This window comes from Poeciliopsis prolifica, unplaced genomic scaffold (assembly GCF_027474105.1).
Source record: "Poeciliopsis prolifica strain line A6 unplaced genomic scaffold, Auburn_PproV2 SCAFFOLD016, whole genome shotgun sequence".
Taxonomy (NCBI): domain Eukaryota; kingdom Metazoa; phylum Chordata; class Actinopteri; order Cyprinodontiformes; family Poeciliidae; genus Poeciliopsis; species Poeciliopsis prolifica.
This window is the reverse complement of record NW_026562391.1, coordinates 10,597,526-10,617,305: the sequence shown is the minus strand read 5'-3', so window position 1 is coordinate 10,617,305 and position 19,780 is coordinate 10,597,526. Positions and strand designations below refer to the sequence as shown.

Sequence of the window (19,780 nt, the reverse complement as noted above, 5' to 3'; positions counted from 1 at the left end):
ACGGACAGAAACTGACAACTGCAGATCAGGAACACCTCATCATTTTGCCATCACAAAAAACCTGCATGCTTGCCCCTCTTTCTTCCTTCCCCCACATCAGCTATGAACTTTTCCCTTGCTTCCTGACCAGTTCCACCCACTTATGCTGAAGCAGTAACAGGAGGAATCATCTCTTCCCATAACATTATGCTCAATTTGTATAAATTGTAATGTTAAGCAATAAAAGTCTGCAATTTTTACTTGTAGTCACCTCTGACTAATTGCTTTATTTCTAAGGATGCAGAAACAAGCAGCCCAATCCAGTCCAATGGAGCTGGTTCTGCAGTGAGCCCTGGGCACACAGATGATGTGGATGCTGCTGACACTCTTATCAACTTGCCTGTCCCAGCTTAATTTATCAAGTTAAGCTGGGACAGGCAAGCATCTGGTGCACCGACACCAACATACTAATCGCTCTCTGGTTCATATTTTCACATTTCCCATCATCATTATGGAGCTTTGTCCTCAGTTGGTTCAAAACACAGCTGACTGAAAGCTAAAAATATGTTTCACAGAGACTGCAGAGGCCTTCTGACTTCAGCAGACACGGTTATATGTGCCACATATTTTTTTGGAAATGTGTGCAGCCGTCGCTATCACGACCCTTCGGCCAATGGGTGAGCGCCACTCTCAGTATTTTGGTAACGCAACATGTGACCCCGCCTGTTATTGGCTGAGAGCAGCAGCAGGGAAACTAAAACGCAGGCTTCCGCCGCCGCTGCTGCTGTTGCTTCTTCTGGAAGAATCTCAATAAAGTCTGCAGCTGCTCACAGGTTAGTTCGTTGAGATTTAAAAAAACAAACACACACACACAGGCAGCCTGTGGAGGAGATATGAGATCAAGATGGCGATTTTTCGCCTCATAAAGCAGAATGCGGGCGTTTGAAACGTTGATGTTATTGTTGTCTTCATAAGAAGTGAGCCACGTTTTGTTCCCCTTTTTTTTTCTTTTTTTTTTTTTGACGCATCTTCATTTGCGTTTTTTCTTCACATTAACCTGCGTGTTCAGCTGATTGAAACCACAAAACGCGGCGATATGAGCGAAGAGCCAGCGCGCGCATGAAGGAAGGAAGGCTATGAAATGAAGATAGATGCGGATGGACACGTTGCGTCATGGATGATTTGGTACACAGTGTGCAACTATCCACTCCGTCTGCAAAACTTTGCTGTTTCTTTCTGGACCCGTTTCCATCCGGCTTTGTTGCATAAACGCCGTCCATCTGTTTGCCGTTTGGTTTAATACTTGGTACCAGGAGTGTGTCGGAAGATTAATGAAACCTTTATCTTTCAGTTCATGTTCTGGCATCCCGCCACTTCCATCATAACTGTGTGTGTGCGTGTGTGCGCGCGCTTGAGTAGTTAAGCATGACGTCCTCGCATGAGGAAGTAAGTTTGGTGATATTAACAGGAGCTGTGACTGCGTCACAGTTTTTTCTTTCTTTCTTTTTTTTTACCTGTTTTATATCAGATATTATGAGATGCCAAAAAAATCTTTACATACACATCTCCGCTTACTGTTTAAATTAGGTATTTTATTTTGAAATAAAAACTGGCTTTCTGTAACGATGTTTTTTTTATAACTGTAGGTTACAATATGGCAACAAAAAATGTATGTTTTGGTTCTTTTACTTTGTTTTGCCATTTCAAATAGTATTAGAGGTCCTTGACTATTCTGTCTACCTTTTTTTAAAGCTGTGAATAATAACATGAGGAACAATTATTTGCAACAATGCGATGGTAAATATCTAAAATGTGAGTTTGCAATTGGTATTCTCAAACGCACCCCAAATGCGGTTAGGTTTAAAATAGGTCATTTGATAGTCCTTTGTAAGCTTTAGACGGGTGTGGCTCTGTTGACTTAATACAACCTGTTTTGGTTATGGGTTTGATGCTGCATACAAAGGTTTAAAGTTACAACTCTCTGACCTTATAATGTCCAATAATACTTTAACTGAAAAACTGTTGCAGCTGAATATCAAAATATATATTCTGTGAAAATATTTTCAAAAAAAATTCTTGAATTTGTTGAAATATTGCCGGGCTATTTTGACTTTGTAATCAATTCTTTGGTCAAAAACTAAATGTTCAACTCAGTTATCACTAGCTTGGCAGGTAAAGCACTAATTACTAATAGAATCAATGTCCATAAAACAACTCGCTGACTTTAATGCTATTGTAGAGCATCATTTCAGTGTCTTTTCATTGCATCATGTGGAAGTACTTTGATGTCTGATCTGATCTGGTTGTTGGCAGTCTTTGAGGATGATGATGAAGCTCCTTTAAGGTTCTTCTCTCACCAAACCCAAGTCTAAATGTTTCTGGCATCAGCATCTTTATTCATGAGCTTGAAAAGTCTAAATGAATTTCATGTTTCACTTGACTGAAAGGATGCTGATGCAAGTAATGTTCAGTTTTCAGGGTCATTGTTGCATCTCATGGTGAATACAGTTGCCAAGCAACCAGTGGAAATCCACAGACAGTGGTGTGTTTAAATTCAGGGGCCCAAACCGTCTAACAAATCCTTTTTTTTTGACTGAAGGAGCTCCAAAAAGAACTCCCCAATTTATTGTTATTATTATTTTTTTATTTATTTTGCAGCTGAATAATTTAAATTTCAACAAATCTTAGCTTTACAGAAAAACGGTGCTTCTGCTGTTGCAGAAATTATAATTGGTGTTGAATTATTTTCATTTCGTCCTTCATTGTTTGGGGTAAATAAACAACAAACAATTATCTTTTTAATTGTCACATGACAGAACAACGTAGTTTAACCATAAAAATGTAACATCCAGAATGGAGAATGTTCATAATATTTCACACCTCAATATATTTACTGATAAATTGTTGGGTTAGTGTTGTTTGAACTATGCTGGCCTGCATTATCAGGCCTGAGCATGGTTTGAAACATTCTTTGTGCTGCCAGAAATCCAATTTGAAGGCGTCCTTGAAGCACACAAAGACACACAGAAAGTCAATCTTGTGAGATTTCTACCACAGAAAAACTCTGTACAAGAAGCAATATTAAGGAAAAAAATAATTGTATATTTTTGTGTTCTGCTGCTTGGAAAACCTTTACTTCAGTTTGCAAATGCCAAGTACAAGATAATTTAATGTTTGTTTTTTATTTAGGTTCGGTATTGATGGTTGTATTCTATAAACATGCAGAAAACATAGGCGGTTAAGCCCGAAATTATTCATAGCAATTGCAGATTTAGATGTAAAACCTATTTGATTCAATCAACAATTTTGTTGCTGACACCAATGAGACAGACCTCTTACAGAGGAGGATAAAACAGCATGAAAGGACCATTAAGTTTGAAAAGAAACACATGCATATGTTTTTATTTTAATTAAAACAAATTAATATCCTTGTCAATAATTAATGGAAAAATCTTGACAAGTTCACCAGCTTTTTGCATATTTTCACTGGTATGTTGGGAATTTATCTTTGTCGATGAACTCCAAGTGTTTGAGGTTGGAAGGCCTCTTAACCATCATCCTAATCTTCATCTCCCTCCAGATTCTACAACTGTTAGATTCAAGTGGAGACTCTTTTTGGGCAAGTACAAGAAATTGATATTACTCCCTGTCAGGAGAAACAATTTGCTATGTCTAATGCATTTTATGAGGCAAAATGTGGAGATTCCTGCACCATAAAAAAAAAAAAAATCTACAATACACTTTAAAGAAATATACTTTTTGCAGAAGCCCTTCTGTGAATGTCTTCAGCTAGTTTTAGACAGATTCAGGCAGACAAGGTGCAGACACTGCAGGTATTTTAAATTAAACTTCCTTTTACAGGAATCTGCGGAATGCAGACTGAGTGAGGTGTCCTTCTTTTTTCTTCTTTTCAATTGACCAAGCAGTGCAGTTTTTCCACATCCGTGGTCAACAGAGAGACAGTAAAATGACAGTGGAGAAGTCACATGTTTTCCCTTTGAGCACAGGAGCAGATTTCTTTATAGCAAACAGAGGGAGAGATTGTGGCTCTGCGACCCTGTTATTACGGCGTTCTCTGTCATTTGAGAACACCAGCATGACTCTGTCTGTTGTGGGACTTAGAGCAGGCTAAAAGAGCTGATGTTGACAGCACAATCAGCTTTTTTGTGTCACCTTCACAGCAGAAAAGTAAGATCATGTTTTAAGACTGATTGTCATCGTCCCAACAATCTTTAACTCTTGTACCTTGACTACAATAAGTTGGAAAAAAAAAAAAAAACCCTTGTGAGAGCAGAAATTACCTTGCAGGATAAACAAATCTGATCTGCATGGTTATAGAGTGGAATGACCTACCTGGAAGTCCTAAAAAAAAACTGTTTTCTTGTTCTGCTTTTTTCAGTGTTGAACCAAATGTCATCTCAGGTGCTGAAAGTTGACTTGAGTGCTCAGATCAGAGATACCCTTTGGCTGATTTCTGATGTAACACCCTCACCTATTTAACTGATTTCACTGTAAAAAATTATATCTAAGCACATAACAAAGTTTGTACCTCTGGTAAAATCTGCTGTTTTGCAATAAAATTAAAGCTTTCCTGAAGCATCCTTTCTTTTTTTTCAACTTTTAAAGTTGACTTGAAATGGTGTGATGAAGCTGAAAATGGCTGACCTTGAGTTTCATTTAGTCAATTCTAGTTTTCCCACCAAAGACTTTTCGTTGCCACCTGATAGATCTTGGGCATGCTTTGTTTACAAGATACCATTTTTAGCTTCCAACCAGTTGATCACCAGCCAGGGCATAAAGGCAGCCGATTCCTCAGTGCACCCCTAAAGCAAGAGCTCCCTCTGTTCATCTGTCATCAGTTCTGAAAAAAGAAACAGTTGAAATATGTTTGATTACAGTGTAATCAGTGTGATGGTACTCTCTCTTCGATTTGCACTAAGAATGATGTGTGTCCTGGCTCTTTGCTGGTTGGGAGCTCTTGGCAGACATGTGACCTTTGCTCTACTTCACTAACCCCTCCTCCGACCTTCCCGCTCTATGCATTTCCAGGCTGTGCCTCATGTGAGCAGCAGTGTGAGGTTTCATCATTGGGGGCAGGACCTGCACTACTCGGTGTGGTCGTCTTGTCCAAGGTCAGCCTTTGGTTCCTAAAACCGGGGCTGAAAGTGATTGGGTGTAGGGTGGACATGAGTCAGGAAGTGCAGAAAAGACATCACACTGCGGCCACATGAGCTTCACCAGCCATCTGACAGCCACACAGTGACAAGCAGCAGGCCTCTCTGTGTGACTGGTTGCAAGGTGTCAGCTGTCCTGCCATTTTCAGACAGTCTCTGTTCACTCACCTTTGGAAAACAAGCTCAACTGGTCTGGCTTTGCCTTGAAGCATTAGCCTGTAAATGTAGATGGAAAGAGATTTATATAGCAATTTGGTCATTTTGTTGGGATGTTCCTTATGGGGCAGGGTGTGCTGGTTGTGAATTAATCACTGAGCCAATGGGTGCATCTTTAGTTTCAGTAGTGTCCCTACTAAACCACAGTGTGAAAACCTCATATGCTTGTTGCAAAAAAAGGTGGAGAAGTCATCGGTTAACATTGGTGCACAAGATGAGCTACAGTTTGCTTCCAGTTTTGTCCATTTGGTCATGTTTCACACTGGGATTTCTACTGTGTCACTCAGATATTTTTGTGCGACTTCCTGTAAAGTACAGATATTTCTCTTCTTTGCAAGAAGTGAAATATTGTAGAGGAAATCAAGTGTGTCTGACTACCATTGTGTCATATCACTCTAACTTTCTGACTGCGTCTGAAGTGGCTCTTGTGTTAACAGCGAAGCTACAATGTGCCTTCGAGCTGCCAGCCTGTCTTCATGTTCTGTGTCAAATGACCTTTCTGCCCTCCCCCCTGTCCAATCCCAGTGTCTTGTGCTGGAGTGTGGTGTGACTTGTGAACTTGCTCTGCCATTGGCTTGTGAGTCTTCCAGGCCAAGTATGGAGAGAGGAGGTGGGTGGGGAGGTTTTTTGGACTACCTTTCACCTCCAACAACTGTTAGCACATGTAATCTGCAGGATGCAGTCTCTGACGGTTGCTTGTATTTTCATTTAACATCTTTGCTACAAATTTGTCTTATCTCACTTGAAAACGGTCAAGTGATGAAATTAAATTGTTTAGATTTTTGTTAAATTGTTAAATTCTTAAGGAGCAGAATTTTTTGTTATCGTATCATACAGCGATTCACACACTTCTTGGACAAAAATTTTTTAATAGATAACAGAAAAATGTTGAAAAATCCCATCTTTCAGTTTTTTAGTGGGTGAAAGAACTTGTTTTTTAATCACTGATGCCAAAACTAGTAGAAACACAAATGCTTATAATTTACACTTACAATTTAGTGAAATACTTTTTTGTGGTCTAACTCTTATTAGTACTATTATGTGATATAGTGATCGCTTCTTACTTACTCTTCAGAATGACAAATGCATAAGAACATGCCTTTAGGAAGGCAGATGTATGGCAAAGTTCATATTTTAGTGAATACTATAAAATAAAAAAATTTAATTTGTTCATTGTACAAACAAAGGCAAGTCTAAAGCAACATATAAAAATATGTTGTTCTAAAACTTTATCACTTTAACACTGCTGACAAAAAAGTGGTGTCTTTAATACATGACTGACATTTTCTGATTTGTAAGTTCTGTCATCAAACTATTGATCACATATGTAAAAAAAATGTTTATAGATATTGTTTTTATCAATATTCTACCTAATTAATGTAACATAATAAATGGACTCCTGCTCAGTTGTTCTACGTTTCCTGATACTCATCTGCTTTCAGTCTTTGCTTTTTCTCCTAGAAAATATTTGAATCAAAATATTTTTTTTTCTGTAAAACCAAAAATATTTCACTTTTCACATAGCTAATCTGTAGATGAAGTAAAAAAATGTTTTCCAAACTTTGGCTTTTTTTTTTTTTTTTATAAGTGAGGGAAATATTTATTAACTGTCTTCCAGCCAGCTGGCCAGCAGTGTGCAGCAATAGGCAGGAAGGGAGACCCCCATCCCTTTAGTACCTTCTCTGACTTCTTCTTAAAAGGGATTTAAACTGCAGGAAAAGTTTGGTGAATAATTCTAGGTATTTTGAAACTACAACTTTTTAAAGGCTCCAGCCTTCAGTTTTGACAACCAACCCATTCCTTGCTAACACCACCTCAAGATAGATGCTTAGGCTAATTGTCTTTGTTGAACTACTTTCAGGTGTTTTGGTATCCCCCAGCAAGAAGACTACACACAGTGCCCAAATAATGCCTCATGTTTGTGTCACACTCCGAAACATCTGTGGAAACAAGTATTTAAATCACTGTGGACATCATCACCTTTTTTCTTGCGCTGTAAAATTGCAACAAATGTAAACAAACACCCAAAGTTTTGGATGTTATTCTAATTTTTGGTTTAAATTTGAGCTGAGTGGGACGAAAATCTGACAGCACGTCTGGTGTGTTTGAGGCGAACAAAAGGGGAATCCAATCTGTGGGTTTGCTTCAACCTGTCAGCTGCGTGACTCTGCAACGAGCAGCTTGCTGCGTCTCACGCGTCTGTGTTTCTGTTTGATGAGGGGCGTGTTTCTGCTATTCATAGTTGTGAGAACTTCAGAGGTCTATTAGAGGACAGCGCAAGTCTATCCAAATAGCAGCCGCAGCACTGCCAGGCCTTTCAGATGACAGGACCTCTTCACTCTGAAACACAGCTTCGGCCCGTCTTCATTTACGCTCTGTGAGTACAGACAGGAATTAAATGTCAGCGTGTCGATAATCTGAGCAGCGCTGTCTGATAATCTGTTAAAGTGAATTTCAGTTCAAATGAGTTGACTTAGTAATATGATCATACATCTTTCACATTGGGCTAAAAAGTAGCAGGTGTGTGGGATTTAAAAAAAACATTCATTAGTCCTTTTATTTCTTCTGTCTTCGACAAGCTAAACCATTTTCAATGGCTTACTCCTCTGTTTTGTAGTCAGTAAATAAAGTCAATTGATATTTATGTTTTATTTATTTCAGCATTAAGTGTTTAATCTAACTTTTGTTTGGCATCTGCTCGGAAGTACTTTGCTCCAGTTGGCACTAGTCTCATTTGTCATGTGCTTCAGGGTAATAATAGAAGTAGGTGAGAAGTCATTTGTTACCTCTATGACTTCATTTACCTTCACTGCAGAGGTCAGGTCAGTTGACCTGAATGTCCTCAGAGGTTTATAACAAAAATAAAGTATTAGAAATATGCGTGAGTGCATTTCTTTAAAAACTCTGAGACGGTTCTTATTACCAACCGTATTGTTTCTGCTTTAAGCTCCAGAGCAATAGAGCTGTCTGGCCACAAGTTCTGCCACGTCTGATTTGAATATTTCTTTCTTAGCTCTGCTGCGGAACATTAGCGGGGCCGACTTATTATTTAAAGGAAGTTTCAGCCCAGTGACTTCACCTCAGAAATATTCCAAGCAGAAAGCTTTCATCCCCTCCTGAAGCAAGTGGTTGAACATCTGTGGTGGTTTCCTTATATCTCTGTGGAGGCTTGAGAGCAGAAAACGTGTGTGGAGTCGGATTTCCTTCCTACGCACAGCTGGTAAACAAGAGGTCACATCCTTCCTTTCGTAAGCAGCGATTGAAAAGAATCAGTGTGAATGAGAGGGCTTTAGATGGAGCTTTAAAAAGTGAAAGACGCTGATTATGTATTTTAAGATCTTAAAACACATAATGTCACACATAAAGTATGCATACATCATTGGAATAATGGAGCTACAATACATATATATATGCATCAAAGCATAGACCTAACCTTTTATTCAAACATGTTTATTCATTTTAAAAACAAATTGCTCACCCAAATTGTCTGATTCTGCTCTGACCGACACATTTCTGGGTCATAAGAGCATTCCAGCAGAAACTCAAATATTTCAGTGCATGATTGCTGTGAAAAGGGAGGACACAACAAAAGTTTGCATCATTGGATGTTCATGTGATGAGGTATTTCTAAAAGCCCAAGACCACAGTGTTGAATCACCACTTAGTCATTAACGCGGTTCTCTGTGGATATATACCCGAAGCTCAATTTTATCCTGTTCTGTTCTTTTGTGTCTCCTGGTTCTTGTTTTTCCATCAACATGTCAGGATTAGATATCCATGTCATAAACAGAAACACAAACTTAAGAAATGACTCAAACATTGAGGGATTTAGATTGTAGCACCTACGTCAAAGCACCAAAAGAACACAATAGACGTCATATCAGGTAAAATGCAATATTTCACGGAGCCCAGAGAAAAGGAAAGTACTTGTTTAGCTCAAGCCTTCCTCAGGATGTTTCTACCAGAATTATTATTTTAGTGCAAGCCAATTACAAGGTAGTTGCAAGTCAATATATGTGCACATAAAAGCTCAGTAGCTTTAGAATAACATTTTATTAGTACTACAAGATCTACCTTAGTATTAAAATTGTGTCCCTCCTAATTGACTTGCCAAATATATTTCAAGAGGTTGTATGTGCTAAGTTAGCATCTTCTCAGATCTGAAATAGCTCTGATAAACTGAGATCCAAATTTTTTCTTTGTCCTTTTTCATTTATTTCTCTTTAAATGGTGCCACATTTGCAATGAAAAATAAGAATAGGTTTAGCAGTAGATTTGATTATGTGAGTTGGATCTATCCAAGTGTTATCAATCTTCTTTGCCAATAGGAAAGTATTATTGCCACAGGAAAGCCGAGTGTTGCAGGCAGTGTCACTTCAGAAGGCTTTATCAGAGACTAACAGCAAAGTTTGGACGGACCGTCTTGCAGTCCTCACTTCAACTCCATTGAGTACTTGTAGATCTGCTTGGGTGTTCATCAAATTCAGGTCGAACTGGCCAGCTGTGAATTGTTCCCAAGGATGAGCCAGTATTGTGCAGCTCCACTTTTTCATATTGCTTAGCTGATTTCTTTTGACTTTACCATTGTGTCAAACAAGAAAGCAATGTGTTCCAGGTGTGGCCTTAAAACACCTCACAACAGCTCTCCAGCACGATAGTGAGGGGTTGATAATTTGTCCTTGCTTCGCCGCTAAGAGTTTGCAGTCACTGAAGTAACAATAACCTCCTTTGTATACAGAAATGTTGTGGTGTCAAATGAGACGCCATCTGCTTGACAGCTGAGTTTTGGCCCAGACTGGCACATCAACGGGACAATGACGCTGCTGTTTATTGAAAACTGAGTTTTTATTTAGACAAATTTCGATTCCAGTGAGGAGCTGTTGCTGGTTGTTTGTGTTGTTATTCTGGTTTTGGGTGAAAGTACGTTTTCCATTTTATTTCCAGAATTACTTAGCAACCTAAACTAAAGCAAAAAAAACAAAAAACTGGTATATTACTGAAGTTTTTTTTTTCTTTGAAATATGAACATTTTACAGTAACACTTTAAAACAAGTGTTGCTTGTTTTACAGGGTACTTCTGGTTTGTATTTGAAATTATTGAACAATATTTATGGAACCTATTCATCTTAATTACCAACAAATTATCTGACTTTATTTAAACTGTGGTCGTGTTCTCAGTTTAAAAGACAGAGTTTAAAAAGATAAATGCTTGCTCTATTAGGATGAAGCCATAATTACTGTTAGACGTGTTTTTCAAAAATCTATCTGTATGAATAAAGAACACTTTAAGATCCACTAATAGGTCAGTGGTCAGTCTGAATGGCTTCCTCTGTGTCTGTGCAGGTTCAGTTCATATCAGCCATGCAGGCTCAGGAAGTCCTCAGACAGCTGCGGATTCCAGAGCTGGACGACTTTCGACAGTATGTCCGAGGCTTTCCTACGAATGCCCTCATGGGTATGGGCGCCTTCGCCGCCATCACCACCTACTGGTTTGCCTCCAGACCGAAGGCTCTCAAGCCACCATGCGATCTTACAGTGCAGTCACTGGAAATACCTGTGAGTTTTCACAAGTTTTTCTTTCCTTCTTTGTTTTGTCACCATTTTTTTTTTCAGTCTGACGTTCTTACCAGTAGGGTGTTCTGGTACAATCAATCCTCCGCCCAGTTATAAGAGTGAGGATTCATAAGCAGCTGATCTCATACTGCAGGAATGAGGAACAGTTTATCTCGCAGCTGGTGACGTAATCTCTGCAGGAAATTGGTTTCAGGGATCTTTGGATTTCCATCAGCCAGGTTTTTCTTGGCTGATATCGATTTCTGGTTTCTTCAAATCAGTATTGCTGATTTTATTTGTAAATCATAGCAGAACATTGAGAAGAAATCTACTGCAGTTTCTTTTATTATCTTGAATTTAAGTGAAAACAAGGGCAAGATTATTCCTATTTATCCAGCTATTGTTGATTGGAACATGTGAAACTGTAGCTGGTTGCCAGTTTTGATGCATTTAAAGACTAGAATAAAACAAATCTGAAACTTTATTTGACCAGCCAGAAATGACCAGAGTCCGGTTGGTGCCTCTTCTCTAAAAAATGTTGCCAGATATTGCTGACAAAAATGTTTATAGTCTTGATTGATTGCAGGGATGCAGGACTCATCCTGTCACGTCTCTGTGGATGTTATTTTGCTCTTCTTAGGGGGGAGATCGTGCCAGAAGGTCAGTCCTAAATGACAGCGACGGCGAGTACTTGACACATTATTACAGTGACGCACAAACAATTTATGAGGTGTTCCAGCGAGGACTCAGGGTGTCAAGTGAGTTTCTGTGCTAATATGTTGTCTCTGAAAACACCAGAAGAGACCAAACGGAGTCAGGATACCACCTCTGTTTTCTGTGGTAGATAATGGACCTTGCCTTGGGTCGAGGAAGCCAAATCAACCGTATGAGTGGCTGTCTTATCAAGAGGTAAGCTGCAGAGTGCTGCTGAAAGGAAACGCCTGCTTAAACTCAAATGTACTTTTTTTTAATGTCCTGTTTTTGATAAGGTTGTGGACAGAGCACAGCACATCGGTTCTGCCCTTCTTCACAGAGGTCACCTTCACACAGGCGACAAGTTCATTGGCATCTTTTCACAAAACAGACCCGAGGTAACGCAAATGTTTTTTTTTAACAAGTCATTGCTTTTGTTTGATTTCCATTTGATATCAGTCTTCTTGTACATGCAACAATCTCTTTTATTTATTCATTTTCATTCAATTTATTTATACATAGGGACTCTAGTGAAAAATATCTTCTGGCTAGTGGTAAAGATGTAATACTTTTTCAGCCTCTTAGCTGTGATGTATGGCAAAAAGCTGCTATAATGTGCTGTAAGTCAAATATTTAGAGACTGTAAACTTTAAAATTGCTATCATGTTTTGATTATTCACGTTTAACTTATTTTCTCTCCATCCGTCTTTCTACAAATAGTTGCATACTGTGCTTCTGACATGGCAGCCTTTCTTCAGTGCAATAATAATATTGAATTAAATTAATCAAACCCATCTGCTCTGTTTTTGCCACAGTGGACGATTTCAGAGCTGGCCTGTTACACATACAGCTTGGTTGCAGTCCCGCTGTACGACACACTCGGCACAGAGGCCATCGGCTACATTATTGAAAAAGGTAAAAAACAAATTCCTCCATCACGTGCTGTGGACCAGGAACTGAAAAGTTCAACCACTCAGTATGTCTCTGTTTCAGCGACCATTTCAACGGTGATATGTGACGTAGCCGAAAAGGCTCGGATGATTCTGGACTGCATCGGCGGACAGGGGAAGACCGTGAAGACCATCGTTCTCATGGAAGCTTTTGACGAGGATCTGGTGAGCCGAGGAACACAGAGCGGGGTTGAGATTCTCAGTCTGAAGGAGTTTGAGGTAAGGGTCTGACTTGTTTCTGTCCCATAAAAAAATGTAAACTTCTTCACTTACGTTGAGAGTTTTGTTCTGCTTGCTTTTCAGGCCATCGGTGAAGCCAATCATCAGAAACCAACGGTGAGTAGAAACGGTTCTGACCTGATAAGCAAGACGGAGCTCCTGATTCTGAAGATGCTAATATTATTATTAAAACTCCATCTGTAAGACATTACAATGCACACTTTGATCCAAAAAATGAGCAACATCTGTCATCTTAACTACAGCCTCCCAAACCAAATGACCTGGCAATCATCTGCTTTACATCTGGAACTACAGGTAAGCCCAGGAATCAGGCTACTTGGATGCTTTTCACACTACAAGATGTATTTTTCTGAGCTTTTATGTTTTTAATGCAGGAAACCCTAAAGGTGCAATGCTTACTCATGGAAATGTAATCTCCAACACCGCAGCGTTCATTAAAGTAACACAGGTAAAAAAAAGAAAAAAAGTTTGTTCCCCTTGCAACACGACAGCAGCTGAAAGGTGCTGTCAGAGCTATGATCAAATGATTTAGATCAAAGCATATTCACGTTAGTCTCCATAAACTTTTCACAATTTTAATTGTGAAAAATGCCATTCCACTTTCTACCTATGCACTGCATTGTGTTTTACCTTTGAACATTACGTGGTAACGGAACAAAACGTCAAAACCTTCCAGGGCTATTAACACTTTTTGCAAGGCGTTTTTAGGTGTGGCTGGATTAGTTTGATGCTATTTGCCTCTGTTTGACTGTCTCTGATTCCCTCTCCGTCCTGCGCCCCTCCACTGCCCCCCTGAACCCATGTGACCTGTTGCTCAGGGCACACTGAAGCCCAGTCCCAAAGATGTGCTCATCTCCTTCCTCCCTCTGGCCCACATGTTTGAGAGGGTGGTGGAGGTACAGTACCTGAGTGATCTGACTTGCATACCTGCATGTGTTTTCTTTGTGTCCCCTGCAGATACACTGCATGCTGAACCTCCATGACATCCATATATCATATCTCCCGCTAGCTCACATGTTTGAACGGGTTGTGCAGGTATGTTGTGGACCTAATGTACTGTACTTAATATTTGCAACAATTATTTGTTATTAGTGGAGGACTACTTTTAGCTTTATAGCAAGGTTAACAGAGCCTCATTTTTTTTTTTTATCCTTTTAACCAGTGCAGAGATGTGAAGTCTGTTTAATTTACTTTTGGGGTTAATAAAGTGTTTTTGAATAGAAAGCTGTAATATTCTGGCAAATGAAGCATCGGTGTGAGCGTACGCAAGCAAATAGTTTATATGCCACTTCATATATTTAAAAGATGTACAAATAAATGATGTTGTTCTTGTGGGAAAGATTGGTGAAGAGTTTCATACTTAAGATTTAGGAGATCAACTAACTGGGGAGGAGAGCAGAATCACAGGTCAGCCGCTGTGATCACATGTTTAAGAAATCGAACTTTCTGCCATTTAGAAACTAGAAATAGTTTTAATAATTCTGACAAAACAGGAAAAGATTTAGTCAAATTTAACTCTAGGCAGTGATGTGAAGAAAATGGTTGTGTGTCTTTTCATCCAGAGCACATGAACAACTTTTTCCAAGCGTATTTTTACTCAAAATTATGAAACCTTGAGAATCTCATGCCAGGCCGTGCTCACTGCAGACCAACTGCTTTGTCTTCTGAATCCGCTGATGTCAGCTGTCAGCCAGTCGGCATACACGCCTGCATTTGAAAATGTTGATATGGAGCAAGTTAAAACAAAAGCAGCAGTTCCTTATTGCACCACATCAGTGATCAGTTACTTCCAGGCTTATCTTGAGCAACAAACCCATCCTGTTATCCAAACATCAAGGGGAAAAAGCAGTGATGCCAGCCAGTTGATGTAACTGCCTGTCAGCTCTAAACCATGCCGGGTTAATTGCTTCCTTCCCGATGACACCGCATTCGGTGCATCCTCACTCGCTCAGCTGGATTCCTTCTCCGGAGCTGCATGTGCAGCTGAATTGTCCAGTAATCAGCTTTATTGGACAAAATTGTGTGTGCAAATAAGAAATTTGACTTCTGTTTCAAGCACTCACAACGTGTAGACATTAAGGACAGATACATAAACTTTACAGGAAGTAAAATAAAGGTTAAAAGGAACAGTGCATACATGTATGTGTCTGCACAGCCATGGCTCCTCTGCCAAGTCATGAGGTCTCCCTATTGCGCTGCCTTTCTTGAACCATTCATAGCGTCTGTGTTAAATGAAGTTTTATTTCACGATAAGACCAGCTGAACAAAATTCAAGCAATCTGTATTCTTCACAAGTTCTGAAGTGGCTCTAAAACTTGTGGCAGCACTAGTTTACTAAAAGTTAGAAATTGGGTGTGATGGAATAATGTCCACTAACTAAAATTGATGTGTAAAATGCTGCCTTCTTGTGGCCAAAAAATGTAAGATTTGATTCGCCACAGAAATAAATAGAATGTTTTCTTTGTCAGGGTGTCGTCCTTATCCACGGGGCACGGATCGGCTACTTCCAAGGAGACATTCGACTCCTAATGGATGATCTGAAAACTCTGCAGCCAACAGTTTTCCCCGTCGTCCCGCGTCTCCTCAACCGCATGTTTGACAAGGTCAGACAACGCTTGATGTCTCTTCTATTACTCTGCCTCGCCTTTATGTATCTATTGTGTTGCTTTATTTAGTTCGTTCACCTCAATGATGTGGAAAACCTGAGATATTCTCATTTCTCGACAGGTGTTCAGCCAGGCCAACACACCTCTCAAAAGATGGCTGCTGGATTTCGCCTTCAGAAGGAAGGAATCTGAGCTGAAAAATGGGGTGATGAGGAAGGACAGCATGTGGGATAAACTCATCTTCAAAAAAGTACAGGTTAGAAAATAGACACATTTTGTTCTGATGAAACCATACACTTTAAAAACATTTCGCCAGGTCTCAGGACACAGCATGCTCAGCAGTAGATTGTCAGCACAGCTTGATGTAACCGTCTTGATCAACAATAAGGTCACGTTCTTTGAAACATTTACACTTCAGCATGAATTTAATCTCCACAGATGAGCCTGGGCGGCCGGGTCAGACTCATGATCACCGGAGCAGCCCCTGTCTCTCCAACCATCCTGACTTTCCTACGGGCCGCTCTCGGCTGCCAGGTCAGTCACAACTTCTGTGTTTACCTGGATAGAAATATATTTCTCGTTCTGATTGGAGTCAAAGTGTTTTCACGAACTCTAGGCAGAGTGATTTGACTGGTTATAAGCAATATTGCAATAACACACACCTCAAAGATAAACATGGGGTCGGCAGCATCACGCTGTGGGAAGTATTTTTGTTAGAGACAGGGAAGTTGGAGTTAATGGGAAGGCGAAAGAAGCTAAATTTGAGCCAATGGTGGAAGAAAATATGGCCGATCCATTTAAAAGCCTCGGGGCTTTTAAAAATTCACAGAAATTATTTGGACTTTTAATTAATAATTTAATTTATTTATGGAGAAAGACACCAGTCCCCAAATATGATAAGTGGTCCATATAAATATTTCTAATAACTGATATCACTATTTACTGAACTAAAGAAGTTCACTTGACTTCATGTCACCAGTAAAATCTCTTCTTACAGTTTTACGAAGGCTACGGCCAGACCGAATGCACTGCTGGGTGCACCATGTCCATGCCTGGGGACTGGTCAGCAGGTAAAAGTTTCTTAAACTTTAAATAAGTTATGAGTAAATGTAGCATCTGAGGACAAGAATGTGCAAACAAAAATGAAACTTAACATAAATGTTGTGTCCTCAGGTCACGTTGGGCCTCCTCTGCCATGCAATGCGGTAAAACTAGTGGATGTGACAGAAATGAATTACCTAGCAGCAAATGGAGAAGGAGAGGTGAGGATTAACCTTTAACCAGAGTTTTTACTGGTTTCCAGGAAACTGGTATTTGATATACTGACAATTTTTTTTTCCCTTGAAGACTGTAAAACCTACAAACTCATTTGTGTAAGCTTTGCTTTAATTCAGCTGTGGAGTTTAAAAACTATTGTCCATTAATCTCAATGATGGAGATAAAAGTTTTGAATTCAACAGATTATGAATGAATTGCAAGATTATTCCCATTTACACATTAAAGCACGTGTCCCTAAATTTTACCCGGTTTTCATTAAGTCTAAAGTCAAAGTCCAACAAGGCACACACTGTTGGTTGAGGTATTTGTAGACCAAAATGATGGCAGTTCTCAGTTTTTATGGATTTAATACATAGAAAAAATCTTAGGCCTGAAAAAATAATTACGATTGGTACATTGAAGCATTTTTAGCATACTCTTATAGAAAGAAATCAACATAAACTGTGAAAACAGAAGATACCATAAAGTATGCGCAGTTAGATTTAATACATTAAAGAAGGTAAAGAAGTAGTGGTTTGTTTCTGAGTCAAAAGCCACGATTCTTTCGTAGATTTAGACAAAATTGTCTTAAACTGAGTGTTGGAGAGACTTTTTGCCTTTTGGCGTGAAATTTCGATCTGTAACCCGTGCTTCAATGCAGGTGTGTGTCAAAGGACCAAACGTATTCAAGGGCTACTTGAAAGACCCTGAGAGAACAGCAGAGGCAATCGACAAGGATGGATGGCTGCACACAGGCGACATTGGGAAATGGCTTCCAGTGAGTAAAACGCAATTGGAACATAAAATTATGATTCAGAAGATGTGGAAGTTTTAAGCTATAAAAACGTGTTTTGGATTTGCTGCAGAATGGCATTCTGAAGATCATTGACAGAAAGAAACACATTTTCAAGCTGGCACAAGGAGAGTACATCGCCCCGGAGAAAATAGAGACCATCTACAACCGCAGCGATCCAGTGGCTCAGATATTTGTTCATGGGGATAGCTTAAAGGTTAATTATTCATCCAGATGCATTACATTTTAAAGAAATTTACCTGTTTGTAATGCTACAACTATTTTGCTCAATTTAACTTTGGTCTTTCTTGGATTTTAGGCATGTCTGGTGGGGATAGTGGTACCGGATCCAGACTTTTTACCTATTTGGGCCAAGAAAAAAGGATTTGAAGGATCTTACCTTGAGCTGTGCGGGAACAAGGTTTGATTTAATAAAACGCTGCTGTCTAATCACACAACTCTAGATTTCAGGTCCGACATGTTTTTTCTTCCATTTAAGGATGTCAAGGCGGCCATTCTGGAGGACATTTTTATTTTGGGCAAAGAAGGTGGACTAAAGTCTTTTGAACAGGTATCTAATGTTAGCCAAAATATTTCCGTCAAATGTCAAAAAACTTTGTAGAAGTGATGCAGCAACGTATTTCACCAGTTTGAATGGACATGAAAACAGATGTAGAACCAAAGGTAAACCATCTGCTCATTTATTTTGATCCCTCTGTTCCTCTGTAGGTGAGAGACATCGCATTACATCCCGAGATGTTTTCTGTTCAAAACGGTCTGCTGACCCCCACCCTGAAGGCCAAGAGGAACGAGCTCCGGAGTCACTTCAGAGAGCAGATTGATGAACTTTATGCCAAAATCAAAATGTGAGCTGGAACCAAGTAACTAGCACAGCATGGCCATGCAAACAACCGCTTCTTGAGAAGATTCTGTGTATTTTGTCTACCTGGTGATAATTCAAATGATTTTCTAGTCGTGTCAAACAAATAGGGGAATGAATGTCAACTTCATACGTGAATAATTGCACAAAACTCTTGAAAATTGAAACCTGAACTCCTCATGTCTTCACTGCCAGAAAATTTCAGCAACTAAAAGAATGGTTTTGACTTTTTTTATTCTAGGAGAAAATATTCTGAAGTGCTTTTACATTGACTCAACCACAACTATTTATATGCCAAGCTATTTAATGATTTGGTGAGCTATTTAAGTTGGTATTTAATGTGATCACCATGCCTGTAAATAGTTTTTTTTGTCCTGAAAAACTATATTTGTATGCAGATTAGCATGTCTGAGACTCTGTAGTTATAATCTCCTGCATTCCTGTGTGTCTCAGCATTGAAGGCTGAAGGGTGGAGTTGGTTAGGATGTATAAAGAGAAGTTTAGGTAAGAGCCTGTTAGGGTTCATGTGCCTTTGTTTTTGTATAGTGCATGTAAAATAGTTAATGTAGCTGTATTATACAAGCAAGGACGTCTCTTTAAAAACAACACGACTGACTTAAGATGTTGGTCTTGATTAGCGCAGAGATTTCCAAAGATCAGGTTTGAAGAGGTTGAAAACAAAAGGATAAAAGAGAACATATTTGCTGTAATATGATCAGTGAAACTGTTGTCTCGTTCTGTCTCAGACATTTCTCAACATGTCCCCTAAAGAGCTTGTGCTGCTTCTGACCTTCATCTTGAAAGAAAAAACAAACCACATAACATGAAGCATGAAGCAACAATGACTATTTTTTTGAGGACTGATCATAAAATGATCAAATTTGGTGCCTTTGTAAATGTTCAGCTTCTCTTGTTCACATACAAAAGTATGAAAACGCAGGATAGTAGCATTAAACCTATTAACTCAAGACAACTCTGTTCACCTCAACAGCTTTACAGATGAAATGTTTTTAATAAGGAACAGCTTAGAACATAGAAATTATAAATTGAAATATCTTTAAAGGAAGAGATTTATAGCATTTCTGTTGATGTTGTTTATTTTGAGTTGGTGAAATTGGTCAAAACTTGAAATTGTGGTAAATTTTAAAGATGCGCTGCTAATATTTACTAAAATGGCACTTTCCTGTATCAATTTTAAAGTTTTATATTAAAAAAAATAGATGCCAGAGGTTTCAAGATAAGTTTTTTAAGCTTGTATATATATATATATATATATATATATATATATATATATATATATATATATATATATATATATATATATATATATATATATATATATATATATATATATGACATGTTTAGAAGGAGGATGTTTTCGTGTGATTTCCTGGAAGACGGCATAGTTAACTCAGAAGTGTTTGTGTGATGGTCTGAAA

At 38.9% G+C, this 19,780-nt stretch overlaps 1 protein-coding gene across 6 annotated transcripts; it reads left to right on the top strand.

Annotated features, from left to right (window-relative positions):
- Positions 1–727: 727 nt before the first annotated feature.
- Positions 728–19,590, top strand: acsl1a (acyl-CoA synthetase long chain family member 1a). Of its 6 annotated transcripts, none has more exons than XM_055041209.1 (22): positions 7,651–7,746; positions 8,383–8,589; positions 10,713–10,925; positions 11,563–11,680; positions 11,767–11,831; positions 11,912–12,013; positions 12,431–12,530; positions 12,609–12,784; positions 12,869–12,901; positions 13,048–13,099; positions 13,180–13,253; positions 13,763–13,840; positions 15,274–15,408; positions 15,533–15,667; positions 15,850–15,945; positions 16,409–16,481; positions 16,585–16,673; positions 17,330–17,446; positions 17,535–17,678; positions 17,781–17,882; positions 17,961–18,032; positions 18,191–19,590. In XM_055041209.1, exons 3-22 carry the CDS (start codon positions 10,731–10,733, stop codon positions 18,329–18,331), a joined length of 2,097 nt encoding a protein of 698 aa, XP_054897184.1. In that variant the 5' UTR covers positions 7,651–7,746; positions 8,383–8,589; positions 10,713–10,730; the 3' UTR covers positions 18,332–19,590. The 6 variants fall into 6 exon arrangements, with proteins under 6 accessions (XP_054897182.1, XP_054897179.1, XP_054897180.1 ...); XM_055041206.1 differs by having other exon boundaries at positions 8,383–8,617; XM_055041207.1 differs by lacking the exons at positions 7,651–7,746; positions 8,383–8,589 and adding an exon at positions 728–812.
- Positions 19,591–19,780: the final 190 nt, after the last annotated feature.